Source organism: Oratosquilla oratoria, chromosome 14, assembly GCF_046742065.1.
Source record: "Oratosquilla oratoria isolate Oo_2021 chromosome 14, ASM4674206v1, whole genome shotgun sequence".
NCBI lineage: Eukaryota > Metazoa > Arthropoda > Malacostraca > Stomatopoda > Squillidae > Oratosquilla > Oratosquilla oratoria.
Window position 1 is genome coordinate 45,673,870 of NC_134790.1, and position 25,812 is coordinate 45,699,681.

At 40.4% G+C, this 25,812-nt stretch overlaps 1 protein-coding gene across 1 annotated transcript in view; it reads right to left on the reverse strand.

The window, feature by feature from the left end:
• The window catches only part of Prp5 (pre-mRNA processing factor 5), a 103,475-nt gene that overhangs the window by 70,228 nt on the left and 7,435 nt on the right, over window positions 1-25,812 (reverse strand). Inside the window, exons 2-7 of the mRNA XM_076198055.1 lie at window positions 21,825-21,881; window positions 14,633-14,975; window positions 13,596-13,823; window positions 12,957-13,355; window positions 4,479-4,591; window positions 908-1,049 (exon numbers count right to left, since the gene is read on the reverse strand). Of these exons, the coding sequence (XP_076054170.1) occupies window positions 908-1,049; window positions 4,479-4,591; window positions 12,957-13,355; window positions 13,596-13,823; window positions 14,633-14,975; window positions 21,825-21,881 (1,282 nt within the window). The remainder of the gene's footprint in view (window positions 1-907; window positions 1,050-4,478; window positions 4,592-12,956; window positions 13,356-13,595; window positions 13,824-14,632; window positions 14,976-21,824; window positions 21,882-25,812) is intronic.

Below are 25,812 nucleotides of genomic sequence, written 5' to 3' on the forward strand. Positions count from 1 at the left end.
AATCAGCCCATCTGTCCCTTTCTTGCATTATGTCTATAAGCTTTGATTAAAAACAGATCAAGTTAGTGGCACATGATCTTCCTTGTCTAAAGCCAAACTGTATCGATGTCTGTTCTCTATGTGTGAAATTGTGTCACAAATATAGCTGAAATTTATGAGATCTTAGGGCCATTGCATGATTGATGAGTTTTGAAAATGGGCAGCTCTGCTGTTCATTTTGCAGGATTACCACAAGCAGGTATCCATCATTGGTCCCTGTTTCCCATTTTAGAGACCTTTCAAAAATCTCACCACTTTTCTGTGCAAATTAACTTTTTCTATGAATCAATTCATAGACAAAGATAATTGCTTATGTGTGAATGATATTTTCATGCAGCCCGAAGGGATTTCATCCCATCTTCTCTTTTTATGCATGAAGGGACAGACAGGGGTTACCAATTTAGTGAAGCAGCCTTGCTGTGGATGTGCTGTGTCCTGCTACATTGCTTCTGACCCAGGGCATTGGGTTGGATACAGGGATGACCCATCATCCATGTGGAGCTAAGATGAGAAGGGGGAAAGGGTGGTGGATGGAAGTGGAATGGGTGGGAGTGGGTATATGCCTTTTGACTTGGCTACCTCCCTGATAAGAGGAAAAGCTCTTGGTATATAGGTGGCATATAGACAGATGAACCAATTAATATAATCTTTCTTTCCTTCCACTAGGAGGCTCTACAGCATTCTTATAACATTTTTCACCTGATTATTATTTGGACTTTAGTAAATGGAACTGAGAGACAATCTCCTACACTGAAACTTGAAATTGGTAGGTCATTCTTTTCTTTCCAAAGAGGTCATCTGGGATTTTTTTTTTTTTTTTCAATAACATACTCTTTAAAACTCATCAACATTAGTACAAATTTCTTACCTGTGCCTGAATAGGTGTTGGTTTTTCATAATTATTCTTCTTAAGTATTTCCAGGACCCGTTTGCTCACTCCACACTGTGCCCATGTCTTTATAGGTTTAGGACAACCTGAACCCTTCACCTTGATGCCCTCCAGTTCAGCCCTACAAGATGTAATGGATGGATAAAAGAAAAACATTAATGTGTATGAAAGTGGCAATTGCCAAAAAGTCTATCGAAATAAACACCATATGAGGATGGAGCCTTTATTAGTACAACATAACATCAGCAAAACACTGGTGTTTATCGGATTCCATGCTCAGGATGTGAAAAATCCTACATTGGGGAAAATCACGTGATCTGAAAACCCGCATCCAAGAACACTGATACAGTCCGCCATGATGTCACCACCAACATGTGTGTTGCACACAGGAACAGTAGCAATCACCTGATCGATTGGGAGAATGCAGAACTTCTGGTACGTGAGCTCAACAAAATCCATAGAAAATGTTTGGAAGCAGCCATATTACAAGGAATGAACACAATTGAGCAAAAAAGGGGCATGTTCAATACCTCACCCCACCTAATTCCTTTAACCCCTTCCATACGGTGCCGCACACGTAGGCGTCATGGACTTAGATCTCAGTGGCAGCAGCCAATGCCAGCCGTACGACGTGTCGTAATAATACTCGCATCATAAAATATAGTCACCGCTTATATCGATCGTTCTCTCTTTCACCCGCGAATTTTGAATACCACAGAGAATGGGATTCAGGGCACATTTGAGAGAATGTAAAAACACAGGGGCGACTACAATAAATATAATCAAGACGCCGATATGGCAGCCTCGCGAATACACTCGCTCCCCATGACGCCTACGTGTGCGGCACCGTATGGAAGGGGTTAATACCCATTGCCAACAAAATTTTAAGCCACCCCTAGTTGCCCTCCAATATCCCCCTTTTTCCTCTCAAGGAAAGAAAAACAATTGCTCACCGTTCTTATTTTCTTCCTTTTATTCATCAGTTGTGAGCTACACCCAGCCATTTGTTCCATCTTATCCTTAACCTTTCCTATTTCCAGACATCTGGTCCATTTTCTCCTTAACCTTTCCTAGTATTCAGTCACCTCCCTCTCCCTCCCTCCCCCACTCTTCTTATTTAATCTCAGTCATGAGTATTATGACTATGTGCTTGAAAAAGCTGTAACAAACTTTACGTCATACTAATAAAGGTTCCATCCTCATATGGTGTTTGTTTTGATAAACATTAATGCCACAATAGTACCTATATCAGACTTTCTGCACTTTTAAATATATATGTACCAAAGACCTTTCCCCTTTATCAGGTGAGTGGCAAGTTCAAGGCATACATACATATACATATACCAAATGGTTCTTTCCCTTATGAGGAGGGTATTCTAGTGAAGACGCTCCCACCCTTCACCCATCAAACATTCCTTTGTAACAATATAGTGAGTGTTGAAACTATCTATTGTTTTAAGAAACGGTTAGACAACTTTATGGATGGGGATGACAGGTGGTAATAGACATTGAACTGCCTAGTGTTGGCTTTATGGTCTCTTGCAGTCTCCTTCATTCTTATGTTCTTATCTTAGCTCCTTGCGGATGAAAAATGAAGAATCATTCCTGTCCCCAACCCAATGATTGAATCAGAAGCAATGCAGCAAGGCACAGTACCTAAACCAACCTCCCTCACTTCCAAAAGGATTAGCAGCCCTGAAGGGCTCACACTTGATCTATAGACTGGGCCCAAGATCTATGTCAGCTTTCACTATATTCCTTGCACCTTTTCACCCACAGAGAGCTGACAACCAATGACTATTGCCTTCCTTCTACTACTTTCAGATGGTGCCTCAGAAATATTTCCACACCAATATAATACAGACAGCAGTCCAAAGTTTCTTCCCAGAGATATCTGCAGGTGGGACCAACAACTGTTCCCAGCCACTGTGGGGCTACAGGTTTTCCACTTTCCACAAATTGCGGCAACAATTACTATTATAATTATCATTACATTAATACCCTCCCATATGCTGTTATAAGTACACTTAACACACTGATCACTCTAAAACTACTACATTCATGTGTCCTCTTTTTCTTTGTATAGTGAAAATATACATGTACTTCAGTCTTCTGGCACATTTCCCTCCCTTAAGCACACATTAAACAACCTCACTGCCCAATACACAACTGTTCCTCTCTTTGTCAGACTTTCCATGTGACACCCATATAAATCAGGTGCCTTAACAGCTTTTATTACTATCACAGCTCTTTGTATCTCACCTTTACCTATACAGTCGTACCTCGGTACTCGACCATAATCCGTTCTGAGGTGGTGGTCGAGTACCGATTTGTTCGAACACCGAAACCAATTTTCCCCTTATCACTGTCTTTCTTTGGACCCATTATTAAGGGCTAGAGCAACACGAAAAAGTTTAAATCTGGGAAGAAATACTCGAACAAACTGCGTACGTCTTACTCCGCTGGCGGTCTGAGTCGAACTGACGCTTACCCGCTGTTCGAGCTAGTCGAGTACCGAAAATCTGTTCGAGGTCCGATGCATTTTCTACTCGAATTTTTTGGTCGAGCACCGATTTGGTCGAGTATAGAGGCGGTCGAGTACCGAGGTACGACTGTAGTCCTAAAATTTTCTACTTCCACAAAAATCATTTTCCTGGCTTTTCCACTCCCAGAACTTCTGAAGTGCTCTACCATCTTCCCCATACCACCTTTATTTCCATTAACATGTCCATATGAACCATTTACTTCAAGGCACACAGCCATTTAAAAAATAAATAAACAAATAAAACTCGTTCAACCATCCCCTCCTATCTCAGTACCTTGTGGATGAAGGGTTGCACTGCCCCCCCCACTTTCATAAGCAATACAGAAAGGCACAGCTTTTCCACTTCAATAGTTGTAGTTCATACTTTTGCTTGTTTCATATAGTCATTTGGTTGTTTGTTCATGGATCAAATGATCTGTCAGTATGCTTCTTACTGTAACTCAGTGTAAGAAACTGTTTGAGGATACTTTTGATCCACAGATCAGTCAAACCTAGTCCTATGCAAGATAGCACAGGGCTACTTTCCACCGCACATTGATTTCCCAGCATACTGATACCATGCAATGCAAAGCCTGTACTTTATCACCAAGCCATCCCACCCACATCTACAAGCAAGTTAATCATGATTCTGTTTAATGTTGCATACTCTCCCTTAGCAGGAGGCTAGGACAGTGCCCCTTACAGAGAGATTTGTAGCATGGAATTTAATTAACCATGTCTTTAGTCCAACTCACTGGCAGCAGGGTTCGAACCACCATCACCTCGACCTCCATCACAAGTAGTAATGCTCAACCTGCTCAGCCAGTGAGCATTCATAGTAAAAACAATGACATGTGGTATGGAATGGAAGGGTGGATGCTGCCAACCACTCTTATAAGGGGGAAGAGGTCTTTTTTATGTATAGATAGAAAAACTATGAACAGATATATCATTAATATCAATGAGGTGGGAGGTAAAAATACAGCTCCTAGATATGAAATAAAAGATGGATGGCAAGTTTTTTACCTGTAAGCTTCTACTTCCTCCTTTTGCATGTTGGCAATTTCAGGAACTTCCACATAGAAGTTTTTGCGAAACTCAATATAATTCATACTATTATGATCCACTTTAACGAGATCCTGAAATGAGAAAAGGCACAATTTAAGAATATCAATACCTCAGGTAATGCACAAATCAAAGATCATCTTTACTGTTTACATCATGCACTACATAACTTAAATAACAACTGCCTTGAGTTTCACTGACTGAAAACCTAAAGTCCTACAGTGGCTGGCCCTCTCTGGGAAGAGACAGCAAATGTTCTCTGCTGTATTACTGTGCTGTTTATATATCATCAACTTATAATAGCAGTTGGAGGGTAACAGTTGCCCATTGTCAGACCCCTTATGTGAAATGGTTGAGGAAATGCAGTCAAATCTGACATCTAGGCCCCTGTTCAGAGACTGAGTGTCGTCACCCTATCAGGACAGCATCTCCATATGATGAGGGTGTTGACAGGTTTAAAAGATGGATGGTACTACACCTACAAGTGGAGATGGTTATGGCCAGTTACCTGGGAGCTGTGGGTCTCCTGCAAAAGATACCTGGAGCAACAGATTGACTGAGTGAAAGATGGATGGTAGGGAGATGATTTTCTCTGACAAATCTTGCAAAACCACCAATTACAAGTACCTATCGTTTGATCACCAAGAGAAATTCAAATTCACTCCCCTTCATCCTAATAATCATTCAATCAGACTATTTTACCCATTTCAGATATTGTCTTATTTATAATGAGAATCCCTCTGCATCAGCAGTCAGGCAAGAGTGAAAAAGTATATACCTATATGCCAAGGGCCTCATTCACCTTATAAGGGAGGTAGCCAACCACCCATCCAATCCTATCCACCACCCATTATTTTCTCCTCATGGATGAAGGGTCATTGAGTGAAAAAGTAAACTCAAATAGTTTTCTTGACCAATTATTGAGTGGTTATTTACTGATGTGAAGTGATCAATGCGAGATCAATCTGAGAGTGGTGGTCTTATTAGAATAATATAAATATATACATACATATGTAAATATATAACATACAACCACTCCTCGTTTAACGACCTACTCGGCTAGCGACAACGCGGAGTTACGACAGGCTTTATGACTGACCAATATTCGTTTAACGTAAATCTCCCGAAGTTACGACGTCGTGTACGATAATTAAGTTGGCTGAGGCAAATTTGTATGATGTTATAAATGAACTTGTACGGTGGATATTAGCTGTGAGGTAAAGTGTTCTGAAGCTTAGGTCTACATTACCATCCTGCAAGCTGCACAAACTACCTGGGGTACAGTATATACCGGTATTGGTAAATTTTTAGTTTCGACCATGAGCGCAATATAGCAATAGAAAATTAATTATTAATTTTGTAAATTATAATGTATCAACATAATATACAATTTTGTGAGCAGAAATAAAAAAAAGTGCGAAAACAGATTTCGTAAGTAACAGTCATGTCGGACGAATGGTACACCATGTTTGTTATGATAGATTCCAACACTGAAGAAATGAAAGGATGATAAATTCGTCTAACCTAAACTAAACTAACCTAAGCTGTGTTTAATAAATCATCACCTGCAAATTAAATGTCATCTGGCTCGTCCTCGTCGTCAGCTTGCGGGGTATACAAAGTTATTGCAGCTTGAAGGAATGCATGTATCTCTGCACCATAACATTCCTTCGAGAAAATATACCTGGCGAGGTAGTCGGAAGTACCGAGGCCGTCAATTGACAGACGACAAGATGGCGTCCCGATCCTATGCTACCGACTTCGTTCATTAGCATATTTGCTTGTAGCAAGGTATTCTTTACTTCCATTTCCGCCCACAAAATTGCATATTACGTTGATACATTTTAATTTACAAAATTAATAATTAATTTTCTATTGCAATACTGCGGCCATGGTCGAAACTAAAAAAATACCCCGGTATTTGATATGGAATGTCAGCAAATGCAGATTTGGTCATATACGGTAATTTCAGGAACCTAACCACGGTAAATAAACAGTAAATAAAGCTTTAATGTACTGTATAAAGGAGGGAAAATACACGAAAATAAAGATATATGTATTGCTGGACATTGTACATACAGTACATGTACGTATATGTATACACTTTCGCTTAACGACCAATTCAGTTAACGACGGCGACGCTGGTCCCAATTGTCGTCGTTAAACGAGGAGTGGTTGTACATATACCAATGGCTTTTTCCCCCTTACAAGGGAGGTAGCCAAAGTCAAAGGCATAAATACACTCCTACTCATTTCATCCCCACACACTCCACTCCCATTCACCCTCACTCCCTCCCTTTTTTCTTGGTTCCTCCTGGATGACAGGTCATCCCTGCATCTCACCCACTGCACTGGGTCAGAAGCAAGGCACCTTCATTTATTGACAACCCCTCTCTCCATGCACCCATGCAGAAAAAAAGATGGGGAGAAATCCCTTCTGGCCATGTCAAAATATCATTCACACATACTCCCCCACCCCCCCATCATCCACCCACTCCCTTGCATGCATCACAGCAATCATCAATATACAACCATTCTCCACTCACCCCATCTTCTGTCTTCTCCCTCATTCCCAATGCCCCTTTTACCCCATCCATTCATCTCATTCCTGGTTGCCACCTCATGTTCACTCCTTCCACATTTTACTAATGTTTCTTCACTCATTCTTTCCACATACCCAAACCATCCCAATACTCTTTCATCCAACCCTATCTCCAAACTCCCTTTCCATCCCACTCTCCTCCTCACCTCTTCATTTCTCACTCTATCCAGCCTAGTAACCCCTATCATATTTCTCAGGCATTTCATCTCAAACACATTTAAACTTTTCCTCTCATGTTCTGTTTCTGACCCATACAGTGCTGTTGGCACAATCACCCCTTCATACAATCTCCTTTTAGCATCCATTCCCAAATGTCTTTTTCTCATTACACATTTTAATCCCCCAAGGCATTCACTAGCTTCTCTCAATCTACATTCTACCTCCACCTCCACTCCTCCCTTTCCTGTCACATTAGCCAACCAGTATTTAAAGCTACCCACTTCCTCCAGTCTCTCTCCCTTAATACTCATTTCCTATTTGCTGCCATCCTTTCCCCTTGTACATCTCATCCCCTTACTTTTACCCACATTTATCTTCAACTTCCTTCTTCCACACACCTTCCCAATCTCTGTCACTAACTTCCTTAATCCCTCCTCTGATCCTGCTACAAGTGCAATGTTGTCAACAAACAACAACTGGTTTATCTCCCACTTTTCTCCATTTTCTTTAACCATCTCCAATCCCCAGCCTATTACCTTTGCGTTTACCTCTCACACCACCTCATCCACTTATAAACTGAATAGCCATGGTGACATGACACATCCCTGGCAAAGTCCCACTCCCACCTCAAACCAATTGCTCTCTCCATTTCTAATTCTAACACAGGTACTACTACCCTCGTAAAAACCCTCAACTGCTCTTAACAGCTTTACTCCTATCCCATATATCTTCAATACCTCTGTCATAAGCATTTTACCAGATCCATAAAGCCCCAAAAAACACCCTTACCTTTTCTTAAAGCTTTCTCATATATCTGTCTTACCATTTACCACAAAAATCTGATCCACACAACCCCTATCTGTCCTAAACCCACACTGTTCCTCACCAATTACTCCCTCTGTTCCTCTCCCAATCCTCTCAATCAAAACCCTCTCATAAGCCTTCCCAACTACACTCAACAAACTGATCCCTCTGAAACTACTGCATTCACACTTGTCCCCTTGTCCCCTGTGAAGTGGAACTGTATGTGCACTCCTCCAGTCCTCTAGAATTCTACCCTCTTAGACAAACCTTAAACAAACTCACCAGCCAGTCCACCATCACTGTACCTCCCTTTTTTAGAGATTCTGCATGACACCCAACACAGGTGCCTTACCAGCTCTCATAATTTTAATAACTGCTTTCACCTCATCTTTTCTTATTTTTCCTCCATCACTGTCATTTTTTAGCACTCCCCACTGCAACTACTTTCCCTCCCCATCCTCCTTCACATTTAACAACTCCCTAAAATACTCTGCCCATCTTCTTCCTACTTCCATCTCTTCAATTATCATCTCTCCATCAGCACCTTTTACTTCTTCTCTACTTGATTCACCTCCTCTTCCTCTTTTAATTCCCTTCCAAAACATCTTTTTATTACTTTTGAAATTTTCTGTCATACTCTTATCCCATTTCACATCTACTCTCCTTTTTGCCTCCTTTATCTTATGCCTTACTTCTATTTTTCTTTGTATCTCTCATATGATTCTCTCATCCTATTTTGCAACCAATCTGTGAATGCTTGTTTCTTCTCTTCTACAACCTTCTTTGCTTCCTCATCTCACCACTCACTACCCTTCACTCTATTCCCTCCTGTCCTCCTTGTTCAACACACCAACACCTTTGCACTATGAAACTCCCTCCTTGAAACATCCTCATTCCTCCTCCATTCTTAGTTCTACTCTATCCCTCACTCCCTCCCACTCTACTCTCAGCTTTCTTAAACAACACTTTCTTAAACAACACTTAAACACACTTTCTTAAACAACACAACATACACATTGCAATTTTACAAGAAACAAAATTAAGACACTCACACAAAACACCATCATTTCATAATTACACCACCATCAGACAAGACCGGACTGACGGCAATGGCGGTGGACTCATCACCCTGATCCACCATTCCATCTGTTTTGTGGACACAAGTGCCACAACCAAAATTCTCCTCCCTACCACAGATAACACAACAGAAACCCAATCCATTCGTATCCGCACAGGCAACAATTCAACACTAACAATAGTTAACATGTACATTCCCCCTCAATCATCCCCCACAGTTCCAAACACCTTCAGACCTCAACTCAGCCAACTAACCTCAATCCCCAACCTGATCATGGGTGGTGACTTCAACGCCAAGTCGTCTGCCTGGTTTGTCGACAACCCTGACACAGACAGAGGGCTTGATATACAGACTCAATTCGACTCATTGACTATCATGAACAACACGCATAATCATACACATATCCCATACCAAGCCCTCTACACTCCCTCCTCTCCTGATATCACCTTTTGCTCCCCCTGCCTAACCCCAACAACATCATGGAGAGTGGTCGGAGCCCTTGGCTCTGACCACCTTCCAATCATCATCACCACCAAAACAAGATGCACCCCAGCTGGCCACAGACACACTTACACCAATTACAAGAGAGCTAACTGGGAAGCCTTTACTGAAGAGACAGAACATTTTGAAACATTTAACAGTACACCAATCACAAACATAAACAATGCTGTGCACGCTTTTAATACAATCATACAAAACGCAGACAAGAGATACATCCCTAGAGGCAACAGAAAATCACACAACCCCAACTTCACACCAGAAATCCAAGGCCTCATCAGACAACGTGACACACTTAAACACGATACCCCCACACCTATCCCTCAAAACATAGCAGACCAAATACAAACACTAAACACTGTGATTGCCAATAAAATACATGAACAAAAAACACAAAATTGGCAAAACTTTATCAATACACTTGATCACAAAACAAACACCAGCAAATTGTACAAAACACTCAACAGCATCACACTATCCAACACTAACACTACACGCTCTCACGCAGCAATAATCACAACAACAAATAATCTACCCTCAAACAGACAACAAGCAAACGCACTCATACGTCATTTTGCACAGACGAGCCATCTTACATCTCACCCTGACGACCGACGCACCATTCGACGTAAGAAAGACTTCCCCACAGACTCAGACTATACACCCTTCATAGACAGTCAGACAAAACTCATAATGCATAATTTCAAGCACTCATCTGCCTGTGGCCCTGATAACATAAGCAACATCCACCTAAAACACATTGGACCACAAGGTATACACGCACTCACAAACATTGCAAACTACAGCTATTCACACAACACTATACCCGACATCTGGAAGCATGGTAAAATAATCACCATTCCAAAACCAAACAAAGACCCAACAATCCCAACATCGCACCGCCCAATCACACTTCTCTGCACCCCCTCTAAAGTCATTGAACGCCTAATACTTAAACTTGTCACACCATATATTCCCCTTGCTGACTCACAACACGGTTTTAGGCCACTACACTCCACAAACACTCTTCTGACAAACCTCACACAAAGAATTTTAGATGGCATCAATTCAGATAGGCCCCACCACAGAACACTTCTTATAACATTGGACATTAGTAAAGCTTTTGATGCTATCCCCCGCCACAACCTAACAAATAAAATATATAACACAGACATGCACAATAACACCAAAAGATGGCTGGCCAATTATCTGGCAGGCAGGAATGCTCATGTGTCATATAATGGCCAATCATCGCACATCAGAAACATTAAGAACGGAGTACCACAGGGCTCAGTTCTATCCCCCACATTATTTAATCTATACATGCATGACTTACCCACGCCAGACACCTCAGAAATACAAATCTCTTCCTACGCAGACGACATAACAATAACATTCACACATCGTAACACAGACAAAGCTGAAGAAATAATCCAGCCTTACCTTGACACACTCAACACATGGTTCATCACAAACAGACTCAAAATAGCTCCAACCAAATCTACAGCAACACTTCTCACCAACTGGACAAAAGAACACAAATACATACCTCATCTCTACATCAACAACACTAATACCACACACAAACACACCGAAAATTCTTGGTGTAACATACGATACATCCATGTCTTTCAAACAACACCTCACAAACATAAAAAACAAATGCACACCTAGACTTAACGCACTTAAGTCAATCACTGGAACAACATTTGGACAAAACAAAGAAACTAATATAACAATATACAAACAATGCATACGCTCAGTGATGAATTATGCGAGTCCTGCATGGGCTCCTAATCTCAGTGAGACACACCACAACACCCTTCAAATCATACAAAATAAAGCCCTAAAAACAATTACAGGCTGCACAAATACATCACCTACAGACCATTTACACCATGAAACAAAAGTCCTCAAAGTCAAGGACCACCTCGACATGAGAGGCACACAAACACTTGCTGCAGCCACCACAAACACATCACACCCGCTACACTACATAGCAGAACACCCACACACACCAAGAAACATTAAAACTACACCCAAAGACCTTTATTACGCACAGAAACTCTCTTCTCTTCCTCCACAACCACCAAATACCAGCCTCCGGAAACATATTCATAATCATATCACTCACCGCTCCATTAACACACTGAAAGACAACACACTGCTGCATGCCAGACCCCCTGATATCCACCCTTCTGAATCCTCTCTCCCACGAAAGGACAGAGTCCACTTGGCCAGACTGCGATGCGGTCACCACCCAGCACTTCTAAGCTACCAGAAGAGGCTGGACGACCGTGTTGTGAACAGCTGCCCAGGATGTAACACTTCACCCCATACCATACAACACATAATGGAAGACTGCATTATACACAATCATGCACGCAAACAACACAACATACACTCTATAAAGGATTTGTGGGAAAACCCAGTTTCGGCTGTGGCCTTCCTTGGGGAGACGGGACTGCTCGGACAGACAGTCTAGGGAATGACAACAACAACAACAACTCTCAGCTTCTTGTACTTCTTATCCTTTTCTTTCTCATTTAAACAGTTCACTATAAGCACCTTCCCACCTTCTGTCCTTTTCCTTTCTCCATCTATCCTCCACTCTCAACTTACCTTCCACCAATAAATAATTTGATATTCCCCAACTCTCTCCCCTAAGGACATGTACATTAAAAACTCTTCCTACTCTTCTCCTGGTTACCACTATATAGTCCATTAAAGTCCTATCTATCACCCTTCCATCCACCACCCTCTCCCATGTGTACCTACCCTTGACTTTCTTCCTAAACACTGTGTTTGCTATCATAAACTTTCTAAACACATGTCCACCATCAACTCTCCACTATGATTTTTTCCTGGTACTCCACACTTCCCAACCACTCTGTCTATTGGTTCATCTCCTATCCCTGTCCCTTTTTTTCACTTTTTATGACTCAGTGAGAACACTCAGTGGCAGTATTCTTTCTCCCTTACCACAGAATGATAGAGATGTAGAAAATCTTCTTTGCCTCCCATCTGATACACACATCACCTTCACCTCACATATTGAAGACTTCACAGTGAAAGCAAGTAAGAAACTGAATATACTTAGAACAGTAGCTTGCACAGAGTTTGGATGGCAGAAATACCTATTTATATAAAAGAACCCAAAAATTCTGGAGCTCACTTATGATACATAACTTTCAGCCCATTGTTCTATGTTCAATTTCTAACTTACCTTCACTCTAAGCCAAATTAAAAATCATAATATAAACCAAAGCAAATTTTGGAATTAGTTACAACTCTTTACCTTCCGTCCTTTAGAGTTGATGCTTGCCATAGTTGTATTAAGATCTTCCTTTTCTTCTTCTGATGAGTACTCCAGAGCATCTTGATTCTGTTCCATAAGTTCACCTTTCTTTTTGGTTTCCACTTTCTTGGCTACACCCATCAGGATAATGGGTTTTTTGGGTCCTGGTCCAATGGAGACAACACTACTTACACCAACACTACCAGTAGTGGGACCAACACTACCACTTAGGGCAGCAGCAGGACCAGTGGCAGCAGGACCATTACCAGTTCCAGCCCCAGGCCCTCCCATCACTATACCTCTTCCTTTAACTCCCCCACGGACATCCATTTTGTTGATTCGACGAACCTCCTCTTGAATGCCAGACATGAAGGCATCCAAGGGGTCAACCTCATCATTCTATAAAGAAAACAGAATAAAAAATCATTTGTATATATGTATACAACAATGGCCTTTTCCACCCTTGCAAGGATGGTGAAGCTAAAATATGCCTTGACTCGTTGCAAGAGTACACAGGAAATGCTAATCCCCTCACTCTACCCCACTAGAGCAAGCATCAAAAAACTAGAAGAAAGATCTGATATGTAGACATAATACAAGCCCTATCTGATAGAAAGGAAACAAAAATCTGACAATTACATCTTCTATTTTATCTTCCCTGACTTCCTCTTTGGTCTCATCTTCTTCCTCATCATCTTCCAAACTCCAGGCCTTGGCTGAGACCTTTGGCACAGTAGCTGCCAAAGTTCCTTTCTCTGCCTCTTTCTTTGCATTCTCAAGCTCCTTCTTCTTTTTCTCTGCTCGCCATTTCTCTATACGTTCCCTCCTCTTCTGCATCTCTGCTTCCAGACGACGTTCTGCTTCTTCCTGGAGCAACAAATGAACATATAGCTGTGGTGTCTATATATATATATATATATATATATATATATATATATATATATATATATATATATATATATATATATACACATATATATATGGGGATGTCTCAATTTATGTGAGGGATACATTCCTGAAGTGATCACATAATGAAAAAATCTCATAAAGTGAAGTTAAGTTTTACTATTACTTACTTGATTTTTTATATACATACATACATACACTAAAGGCTTTTTCCCCCTTTAAAAGGGAGGTAGCCAAAAAACAAAGGCATAAGCCATTCCATCCCATTCCAACCCAATCATACTCCACTCCCCTCTACCCTCTTCCCTCCCTCCCATCTCGACACCTCCTGGATAATGGGTCATCCCTGCATCCTGTCAACTGCCCTGGGTCAGAAGCAGTGTTGCAAGACACAGCAAATCCACAGCAAGGCTGTGATTTTTACTTGATTTACTTGATTTTTTACATTGTGTTATTCTAAATACTCCATGTAATTTGAAAAAATGTTATTCCAAAATCACACATTCTAAACACACATAAATTGAGAAATCCCTGTATATATATATATATATATATATACATATATATATATATATATATATATACACAAAAGCAAAAGAAATATAAAGAGAAGTACAGACTACTTTATCACCAGATATATACAGATTCTTATATAAATGTTGAAATCCATACTTGAAACTGAATGTACATTTACCACATGACAAAAATCATTTGAAATCTTTGTTGGCCAATTTCTATAATAAGATTGCAATGCATTTAATAAAACCTACTTTATCAAGCTTAGTTGGATCAAACCCAAGGGTATTCTCATCCTCTTCTTTCTTGTGAACAACATCTGGTGTCTCCACTTTTTTCTCCTGGACTACCTTCTCCTTTTCCCGTGACCTGGAACGAGTCTTCCTCCTCTTATGTTCTCGTTCAGCTCTTTCCCTAGACCTACTCCTTTTCCTTTCTTTGTCTCTGGATCGTGACCTCCTTTCCCTCGACCTTGACCTTCGGTCCCTAGACCTAGAGCGCCTCCTGTCCTTGCTGCGAGAACGTCTGCGTTCTCGGCTTCGAGATCTTCTGGAGCGTCGGGCATCTCTCTCCCTTTCTCTTTCTCTTTCCCTTGATCTAGAATATCAATAATGAACAGGTAAGCATGGCAGTTCTTAGAGTGTATAATATTTTTACTATAAACACATGGAAATGAAATGATGTAAGGTAAGAACAATAAGAGAGAGAGAGAGAGAGAGAGAGAGAGAGAGAGAGAGAGAGAGAGATAGAGAGAGAGAGAGTGTATATGAGCAAGGAGAGAGATGGAGAGAGAATAGGAGAGAGAAAAGATAGAAAAAATAGAGAAAGGTAGAAGAAAAAAGGAAATGGGGGATAGAAAGAGAAAAACAGAAAGAATGCAAGATTGTGTATGTATTTACCTAGTTCTTACCTAGTTTACCTAGTTGTGTTATACAGGAAGTGAGCTATGCTCATAGTGACCCGTCTTTGTATCTTTCAGTATCAAGTTTTTTCTTAAAATCTTGAATAGTGTTTGCACACACTGTTTCTTTGTCTAATGTCTACCACTCTGTGTGGGAAGCTATTTTTTTTTTTTTTTTCAGATCTCTTCTGTAATTATCTTTTTTGAGTTTCTTTTCGTGTCCTCTTGTTTTTCCATTGTCCCATTTCAATAAATCATTCTTATCTAAGATTTCCATTCCTTTCATAATTCTATATAGTTAGTAGGTCTCCTCTTTCCCTTCTTTGTTCCAGAGTTGGTCATTCTAATTTGGACAGTCTTTGTTCATATGTTATTTTGGAAAGAGTTGGTGCCAGTTTTGTAATCTTTCTATTTTTTTTTCTATATTCTTTTTGGTACTGGGTGTCCATAGTGTTGCTGCATACTCGAGTTTTGGTCTTATTAGTGTAGTTAAATTTTTTATCATTTCCTCATCCAAATAGACAAATGCCACTTTTATTGACCTCAATAAATTGTAGGTTTCTCCGACTATTTTATTGATATGCTTGTCCGGTGTCATGTTTTTGCTGATCATCACTCCAAGGTCTTTTTCCGAGTTTACTTTTTTGACCTCTTCTTCACCAATTTTATAATCTCTCGATATTCTGTTTCTACTTTTTCCAAATTCTATTATACTACATTTCTTGATATTGAATTTCCCTTCCCGCTTTTGAGTCCATTTCCAGATCTTGTCCAAGTCTTGTTGTAATGAGTTGCAATCCTCCTCCGTTCTTACTTTCTTTAGTATTTTTGCATCATCTGCAAAGAAATTCATATGACACTCTACTCCTTCATCCATGTCATTTATGTATATGGCAAACATGATCGGAGCCAGTGCTGATCCCTGCAGGACACCATTTATCGTTTCTTCCAGATTTGAGAATTTATCTCTAATTACTACTCTACTTTTCCTCCCAGTCAGTAAGTCTTTCATCTATTCCAATAATTTTCCTCTGATGCCACCTATTGACTCTATTTTCCTTATTAGTTTCTTGTGTGGTACCTTATCAAATGCCTTTTGTAGGTCCAGAAAGGCACAGTCTGCCCAACCATCTCTCTTGTATTATACCTATAAATCTCGAGTAGAAGCAGATCAAGTTTGTTGTACATGATCTTCCTTGTCTGAATCCAAATTGATTTAGATTCAGTATAGTTTTTTCTTCCAAATGTTTAACCCATCTATTTTTGATGAGCTTTTCGCAAATTTTTGCTACTGTGCTTGTCAGGGAGACTGGTCTGTAATTTAAGAACATAAGAACATAAGAAATAAAGGAGACTGCAAAAGACCATAAGGCCTACACTAGACAGCTCCGTATCCATCACCACCTGTCATCCCCATCCATAAAGTTGTCTAATCGTTTTTTAAAACAACTGATAGTTTCAGCGCTTACTACATGGTTACTAAGTTTATTCCATTCATCGACCACCCTATTAGTAAACCAATTCTTGCCTATTTCCTTCTTAAATCTAAATTTGTCCAGTTTATACCCATTACTGCGAGTCCTGCCCTGTTGTTTTATTATGATGACCTTGTTTGCATCACCCTTGTTATAGCCTTTGATCCACTTGAACACTTCTATTAGATCACCCCGCACTCTGCGTCTTTCCAGAGTGTGTAAGTTTAGGTGCCTAAGCCTCTCTTCGTAAGGCAAATTTCCGAGTCCTTGTATCATTTTGGTCATTCTTCTCTGTACTGATTCTAGTGAATTTACGTCCATTCTGTAGGACGGAGACCAAAACTGTACAGCATAGTCAAGGATGGGTCTAACTATCGCTAGATAGAGTTTAATAATTACCTCTGCACCTCTATTCGTTACCGTCCTAGCAATGAAGCCTAATGCTCTGTTAGCTTTATTTCTGGCGCTAATACACTGCTTCCTGGTTTTGAGGTCCGGACTCACCAGAACTCCCAAGTCCCTCTCGCACTCAGATTTTTCTAAAAACGTGTTATCTAAGTTGTATCTATTTTCGGGGTTGTGTAGCCCTACGTTTAACACGCTACACTTAGAGATATTGAAGTTCATTTGCCATTTCACCGACAATGTTAACAGCTAATTAAGGTCATCCTGCAGAATCTGGGCATCGTCTCCTGACCTAATTAGGCGTCCTATTTTAGTGTCGTCCGCAAACTTACTAACATCACTATTTAACCCTTCGTCTAAGTCATTTATATACATAATGAACAACAAGGGACCCAAAACTGAGCCCTGGTGGACCTCACCAGTAACATTGCCCCACCTAGATTTTATTCCATTTATGGTGACCCGCTGTTTTCTGTTACTAATCCAAGCTCTAATCCATTCTAACACTTTTCCTCCTATGCCATGGGCTTTGATTTTATTTAGTAGTCTCTGGTGTGGCACTTTGTCGAACGCTTTGCTAAAGTTAAGGTAAATAACATCGTAATTTTCATTGTTGTCTGACGCCTTATATACCTTAGTGTAAAAGGATAGAAGATTAGTCACACATGACTTATGCCCTTCAATGTGTTCTCTGAGTCTATTTACTATTATTGATTCAAGCATTTTTCCTATAACCGATGTCAAACTGATTGGCCTGTAGTTGCATATAGACGATCTATCTCCCTTCTTAAAAACAGGAACAACGTTTGCCTGACTCCAAGCAGTTGGAACAGAACCAGTGTCTACCAATTTATTGAATATTTCAGTTAACTGGTCGCAGATTTCAAATTTACACTCTTTAAGCATTCTTGGAAAAATTTTGTCTGGACCCGGAGATTTTATAGCTTTAAGTCTGTCAATCTGCTTGACTACTTCTTCTTTACTAATACTGATATTAGTTAGACTACTTTCTTCATCCCCTCTGAAAATCGGATCGCAGTCAGGTACTTTATCTAACCTCTCATTAGTAAACACCGATAGAAAATAATTGTTAAACTCCTCACTCATTTTTTCTTCCGATTCAATCATGACATTTTCATCATTTTTAATTGGTCCTATTCTTTCTTTATTTTTTGTTCTATAGAGGTGAAAGAAACCCTTTGGGTTGGATTTTGCTTGACTGGCAACCTTGATTTCATAATTACGTTTCGCTGAATGTGTATTCCTTTTAACCAGCTTTGCCATTTCGTTATATCTTGATCTAAGGTGTGATTCCCAGTTTTTCATTTTTACGTAAAGTCCTCTTTTCATTCCGATCTCATGTTTCAATCTGTCCGTCATCCATTTGAGTGTATTACTATTTTTCCGTATTGACTTTAGGGAGATAAATGTATTTTGTGCATTAATAATTAGATCAGTTAGATTGATATACATTTCATTTAAATTACTGACCTGCCTGTTGGGCCCTCGCCCCCAATTGACCTGACCTAAGGTATGCGTATTACCCTCCTTGACCCAGACCTGACCTAAGGTATGAATATTACCCTCCATGACCCACACCTGACTACCAGCCCCGCGACGAGAATCAAGAATGTCTGAAACGTCCGCCTGGCTTTTTGTATTCAATTTCAAATAGGTTTTTATATTGTCAAAGTTTGCTTTCCTGAAGTCTGGTACTTGAACGTTATTCGTACTTTTTATTTTTTCCCATATAACATTAAATCTTATTTCTTGATGATCGCTAAAGCCTAGACTATCTCCCACTATTACGCTGCTAATTTGGTGCTCATTATTTGTTAGAATTAAGTCCAGGGTATTTTGTCCCCTCGTAGGATCGGTAATCATTTGTTTTAGGAAATTATCCTGCACCACATCTAGGAATTTCTTCGCTTCATGATCTCCTATTAAAGTTTCCCAGTCAATGTTTCTATAGTTAAAATCTCCCATGATTACAACGTTTTTGTACTGGGACGCTCTGTTAATTTCATGAATCAGGGAATCAGTCTGCTCAATGCTGAGGTTAGGAGGTCTATACAAGACGCCAATAATAACTTTCTTATTCTTGCCTATAATCTCTACCCAGATAGATTCCGTACAGTCCTCTTCCTTAATCGAATTGTTGATAATACAGTTTAATGTATTTTTAATGAAAAGTGCTACACCTCCCCCATTCCTGCCAACCCTATCCTTATGAAAAAACTTATATCCTTCTATTTCGATTTCCGGAAGGAAATGTTTATCAGCCATGTTGATCCAGGATTCAGTAATAGCTATAATATCGAAATTTTCTACGCATGCTTTACCTCGCAGCAAATAAATTTTGTTAATTATGCTCCTGCTATTTGTATAGTAAACTTTAAGTTTATCTTCCCTCCACCTGCTTTGGTGATTTTTTACACAGTCCTCTAAGTTGTTTCTATTGCCTAAACTATATTCCGATACTTCCCCCCCAACTCCTACATAATCTACCCGAAAAAACCCTGTAGGATGCCTACTTCTCGCTCAAGGGATTAAGCAAGGAGCCGAAATCCTCTGGGAGACAAGTGCACTCCGTCCCTTGTGTATAGGTGATTCTTACCATAAAAGCGGTCCCAGTTGTCGACAAATGCCCATCCATTGGCCTTACAATGTTTTGCCAGCCTGCAATTCATTGCAATAGCCCTGGAATGCCACATGCCTCCAACTCTACGCCTCGGAAGGATTCCACATACTACAGGAACACCTCCCCTATTTCTGATCTTGTCTAGCGCATCCCGGTACCGCGCAAATAATTCCTCACTCCCTAACTTACCTATATCATTTCCTCCGGCACTTAAGCAAACTACTGGGTCCTTACCTTCCCCTACTAGACACTCTTCAATCCTATCTCTAACATCTATGCCCGCGCCAGGGAAACACACCTGCGTCCTATGTTTCCTATCTTTGTCGCAGAAAACCCTGTCTAAATACCTCACTTGACTGTCTCCTACTACCAAAATCTTACCTGTGGGCAGGGATCCAGCGTCTGCCCTTTCTTTCTTCTCTTGGATTTCATTAGTTCCTTCTTCCTGCAGATTCGCCAGCACTTGAAACGAGTTTTTGCATTTCAGTGGGGCTGGTGAGGACTTTTTTCCACTTTTCCGCATCTTATTTCTCACCGTATTCCATCCATGCTCATCGCTAATTTTGTCTTCCGTATTATGGGCCTTCGAGCGGAGAACTCGATTCTCCTCTTTAAGGCACTTAACAGCATCCTCCAAGGCTTCAATTCTACTAAGTAGAGATTGTACCTCTTCGGCGCTGAACACAGTGACACATTCACTCGCCATATCGCTAACTGAAGCAGCTACCCGGTTGACCTGACCTAAGTGACGACTACTGCTTAACTGCCTGACGACTACTGCTTAACTGCTTGTCAGGGAGACTGGTCTGTAATTTGATGGATCTTCCTTGTTTCCTCCCTTATAAATCGGTACAATGCTTGCATTCTTCCAGTCCTGTGGCACCTTACCTTCTTGAAGTGAGAATTTAATTATATTGTATATTTTATCTGTTAATTCCTCCATGCATTCTTTCAGTATCCAATTTGCAATTCCATCTGAACCATGTGATTTTCTGACATCAAGGGTTTTGATTTGGTCGCTGATTTCCTTCTGTGTTACAATTATTTCTTTCATTGTGGGGGATATCTCTCTATTTCCTCACAGTTAGGTGAGTCTTCTATTGTGAATACTGATTTGAAGTGGTTGTTCATAATTTCATCCATTTCTTTAAATTTGTATTTACCTTGGTGCAGCTTTTCTATTTCTTGTTTATTCTTCAGTTTGCCATTTACATACCTGTAAAATAGTTTCGGTTCTTCTTTGCATTTTTCTAAAAAAAAAATTCTCTTTTTTTTCATAGTTTCTCTTTTCATCTCTGCGTATTTTTACACAATCATTTCTTAGTTTGATGTACATTAGCCATTTGCTTGTTTTCTTGTCTTTTTTTCATTTCTTCCAAGCTTTATCTCTTTTATCCTTAGCCTCACTACATTTTTTGTTGTACCAGCTTCTTATGTATGTTTTTATTTTTTTGTTGTGATATGTATTTATTCACTCCCTCATTATGTGTGTACTAGCTTATGGGATAAAACTGTCAGGGCAATGTAAGAAAATGTATAAAAGACATGCATGGTGCAATAACTGTAATTAATACAGTGGTATTTCAGAACTTGAACCCAATTCATTCCTGCATGCTGTTCAATTTCTAAAAAAAATTTAGTTCCAAGGCAGTTTTTTCCTGTTTGATTGTAAAATACTCATTACACTTGAGTGGTTATTTTTTTATACAATTCAATTCTTAGAATTGCTGTTTTATTTTTGTTGCTTTTGAGTTCCAAGGAATGTGAAGATGAAGAAGAAGAAGAAGTAGAAGAACAACAACTCCAGCTCTGAACTATATAATTAAATAAATACAACATATCTGGGGTGGTGGGTCTCATGCAGTAGCCCAAGAAAGTAATCAGTTTCCTCCGTAACTCCAGTATCATAGCCAACAGCCCCTGAGGGCCAACCAACAACTACCTAAGTAGTACTACAGAGCTGAAAAAAAATTGTCAGTCTGTAGTCAGAAAAAAAGAGGTCCTTTCAGAGCAAAAATCATTACCTTGAACGCCTCCGTTCTGGACTCCTTGAACGACTCCTTGAACGAGACCTCCTCCTCCTGAAAAATTATATAAAAATATGTGATACCAAACACAGATGACAAATGTATTCCTATTATATTACTCATGGTGTCCTGATTATGGGGGCCATTTGCGTCTCCTTTATATCCAAATCTATGATAATTTTCTAATGGAGGTAGTCAAGGATGGGTGGATTTAGCCTCCCCATGCACAATTCCTGGTCAGCTGGTCATGACAGTTTTCCAGGGAACTGCATGTACTCAACTACAAAAATAAACACCATAGCCACAAGCCACCATAATTCAAGTTAACCTGCACCCAGGAAGGGATACTGCCAGCTTCCCTCCCCTTGATCAACTTCTGCTTAGGCCACTAGCTAACACTTACATTCATCTACCCTCCCCTACACAAGACTAGGATTACTATCATTACTTTTCTAAAAGATATCAGTACTAGTAATATATATGAATTATCTTTTGAAGAGAGGGGTCCCCCCCTCGTCTGCATGAAATTTAATCTTTAGAGAGATGTTTTAGCTTACACTATTAACAATATAGGGCAGTAGCTAGGGATAAGTATATAACACTTTCACTCACAAATTGATTAATCCCTAAATTATATACATCAGATCCCCATGAAACAAGGCTTCTATGAACAAAAATTCAAATACTGATACAGATAATACACATTCACTGTCAATTGCATCCTACTAATTTTGAGAATTCAAAGTTGTTGAATATAGCAAAAATGAAACATCTGAACAATGTAATATTGTAGTCTGCTATGTATATATACATACATATACCAAAGGCTTTTTCCCCCTTACAAGGGAGGTGGCCAAAACACAAACCCATAAAATCCACACCCACCCATTCCATCCCCACATACTCCATTCCCATTCACCCCATTCCTTCCCTCTTATCTTGTCTTCTCCTGAATGGCAGGTTATCCCTTCATCTTGCCCACTGTCCTGGGTCAGAAGCAGTGCAGCAAGACACAGCACATCCACAGCAAGGCCACTTCATTAAATCAGTGACCTCCCTCTTCATCCCCTCATGCAGAAAAAGAGAAGACAGGGAGAAATCCCTTTGGGGTGCCTTAATTTATCATTCACACTTACTCCCTTATCACCCCATCCACCAACCCCTCCTTTCCATGTATCACAGCATCATCCATACACAACCTTTCTTCATTCACCCCTATCTTCTGTCTTCTCCCATCCTTCCTCAACAGACATTCCCCTCTTCCCCAATGCCCTTTTTACCCCATCCATCCATCTTATCCTAGGTCGCCCCTCATGTTCACTCCTTCCACACCTCTTTTACTAATCTTTTTTCACTCATTCTTTCCATGTGTCCAAATCATCCCAATACTCTGTCAATAACCCCATCTCCCAACTCCCTTCCCACCCTCGTTCTCCTCCTCACCTCCTCGTTACTCAATCTATCCAGCCTGGTAACCCCCATCATACTTCTCAGGCACCTCATCTCAAACACATTCAAACTCCTCCTCTCTTATTTCCATGTTTCTGCCCCATACAGTGCTGTTGACACATCACTCCTTCATACAATCCTCTTAGCATCCATTCCCAAATTTCTCATTACACTTTTTAACCTGTCAATCTACATTCTATCTCCACCTCCACTCCTCCCTTTTCCACCACATTCACACCCAAGTATCTAAAACTATCTACTTCCTCCAGTTTCTCACCCTTAATACTCACTTCCAGTTTGCTGCCACATTCTCCCTTTGTACATCTCATCACCTTACTTTTACCCACATTTATCTTCAACTTCCTTCTTTCACACACCTTCCCAAACTCTGTCACTAATTTCCTTAATCCCTCCTCTGATCTTGCCACATGCACAGTGTTGTCAGCAAACAACAACTGGCTTATCTCCCACTTTTCTCCATTTTCTTTAACCAACTCCAATCCCTGATCCATTACCCTTGCATTTACCTCTCTAACCGCCCCATCCATGTATAAATTGAGCAGCCATAGCAACATAACACATCCCTGGTGAAGTCCCACCTTTACCTCAAACCACTCGCTCTCTCCATTTCTGATTCTAACACAGGCTCTAATACTCTTGTAAAAACTCTCAACTACTCTTAATTAACAGCTTTCCTCCTATCCCATATATCTGCAATACCTCTCACAGTGCCTTCCTGTCTACCCTGTCATAAGCCTTTTCCAAATCCATAAAACCCCAAAAAACATCCTTACCTTTTCTTAAAGCTTTCTCACATATCCGTCTTACCACAAAAATCTGATCTACACAACCCTACCTGTCCTAATCCCACACTGTTCCTCCCTCTGGTCCTCTCCTAAACCTTACAATCAAAATCCTCCCCAACTACACTCAACAAACTGATCCCTTTGAAACTACTACACTCACACTTGTCACCTTTACCCTTGTAAAGTGGAATGATACAGGCAGTCCTCCAGCATTCTACCCTCTTTTAAACAAACATTAAATAACAACACCAGCCAGTCCACCATCACTGTATCTCCCTTTTTAAGACATTCCACATGATACCCATCCAACCCAGGGGCCTTACCTGCTCTCATTATATTTACAATTGCCTTTCCCTCATCTTTCCTTATTTCTCCTCCATTTTCCTCACTCATCACAGTTATTTTCTTAGCACTTCCCACTGCAACTACCTTTCCCTCCCTGTCCTTCACATTTAGTAATTCCCTAAAATACTCTGCTCATCTTCCTCTCAATGCCATCTCTTCCATTATCATCTCTCCATCTGCACCTATTACCTTTTCTTCTCTATTTGATTTGCCTCCACTTGCTTTCTCAATTTCTTTCCAAAACATCTTTATATTACTTTTGAAATTTTGTCATACTCTTACCCCATTTCACATCTGCTCTCCTTTATCTTATGCTTTGCTTTTATATTCTTTTCTTTCTACCTCTCATGATTCTCTCATCCGATTTTGTAACCAGTCTCTTCTACAAACTCAAGAGGGTAGAATGCTGGAGGACTGCCTGTATCATTCCACTTTACAAGGGTAAAGGTGACAAGTGTGAGTGTAGTAGTTTCAGAGGGATTAGTTTGTTGAGTGTAGTTGGGAGGCTTATGAGAGGATTTTGATCGTAAGGTTTACGAGAGGACCAGAGGGAGGAACAGTGTGGGATTAGGACAGGTAGGGTTGTGTAGATCAGATTTTTGTGGTAAGACGGATATGTGAGAAAGCTTTAAGAAAAGGTAAGGATGTTTTATTTTTTGGTCCTGGAGCTGCAGCGTCTATGTCGTGGGACCACCCCCCAACCCCAAGAGTTGGGGGCCAAACGGCAGCAACTACCCCTGGCACCGATCCCCAAGAGGAGCTACGCCTACCTTGGGGAGTACCACAATCCTTTTTCCCAACATGCAATATTACGTTTTTTCTGCACCGAGGGGTGATTTTCCGGCGATCACCCCTCTTCTTCTACTTTTAGCTGGAGATGTAGAGAGCAATCCTGGGCCCACCACAAAATACACATGCCCAACATGCTCTAAACCCATTACTTCGAGCAGACAGACAAAGGGCTCAGTTCAGTGCAATATGTGCAAAAAATGGGCCCACCTCACTTGTACAACACTTGCTGACACAAACCAATACACAAACACTTGGACATGTTCTACCTGCCCTCCAGTAACTCCACTCCCACCTCCCCAACCACAGCCAGCACCCTCACCCACTCACAATTTCCCTCTGCCCTTACCCCCGATTAGTACTCCCCTTCCTTTGTCCCCAATCTCTCCTTTCCCCCCCTCTGACCCAGATCCTACACCTTCCCCACTACCACCCCGACCTCAACCCCAAACGGCAACATACAACACATACAAAACACACAACATCAACATATTACAACACAACATTGACGGTATTAACACGAAAAAACATGAACTTGAACACTTTCTTAAACAACACAACATACACATTGCGATTTTACAAGAAACAAAACTAAG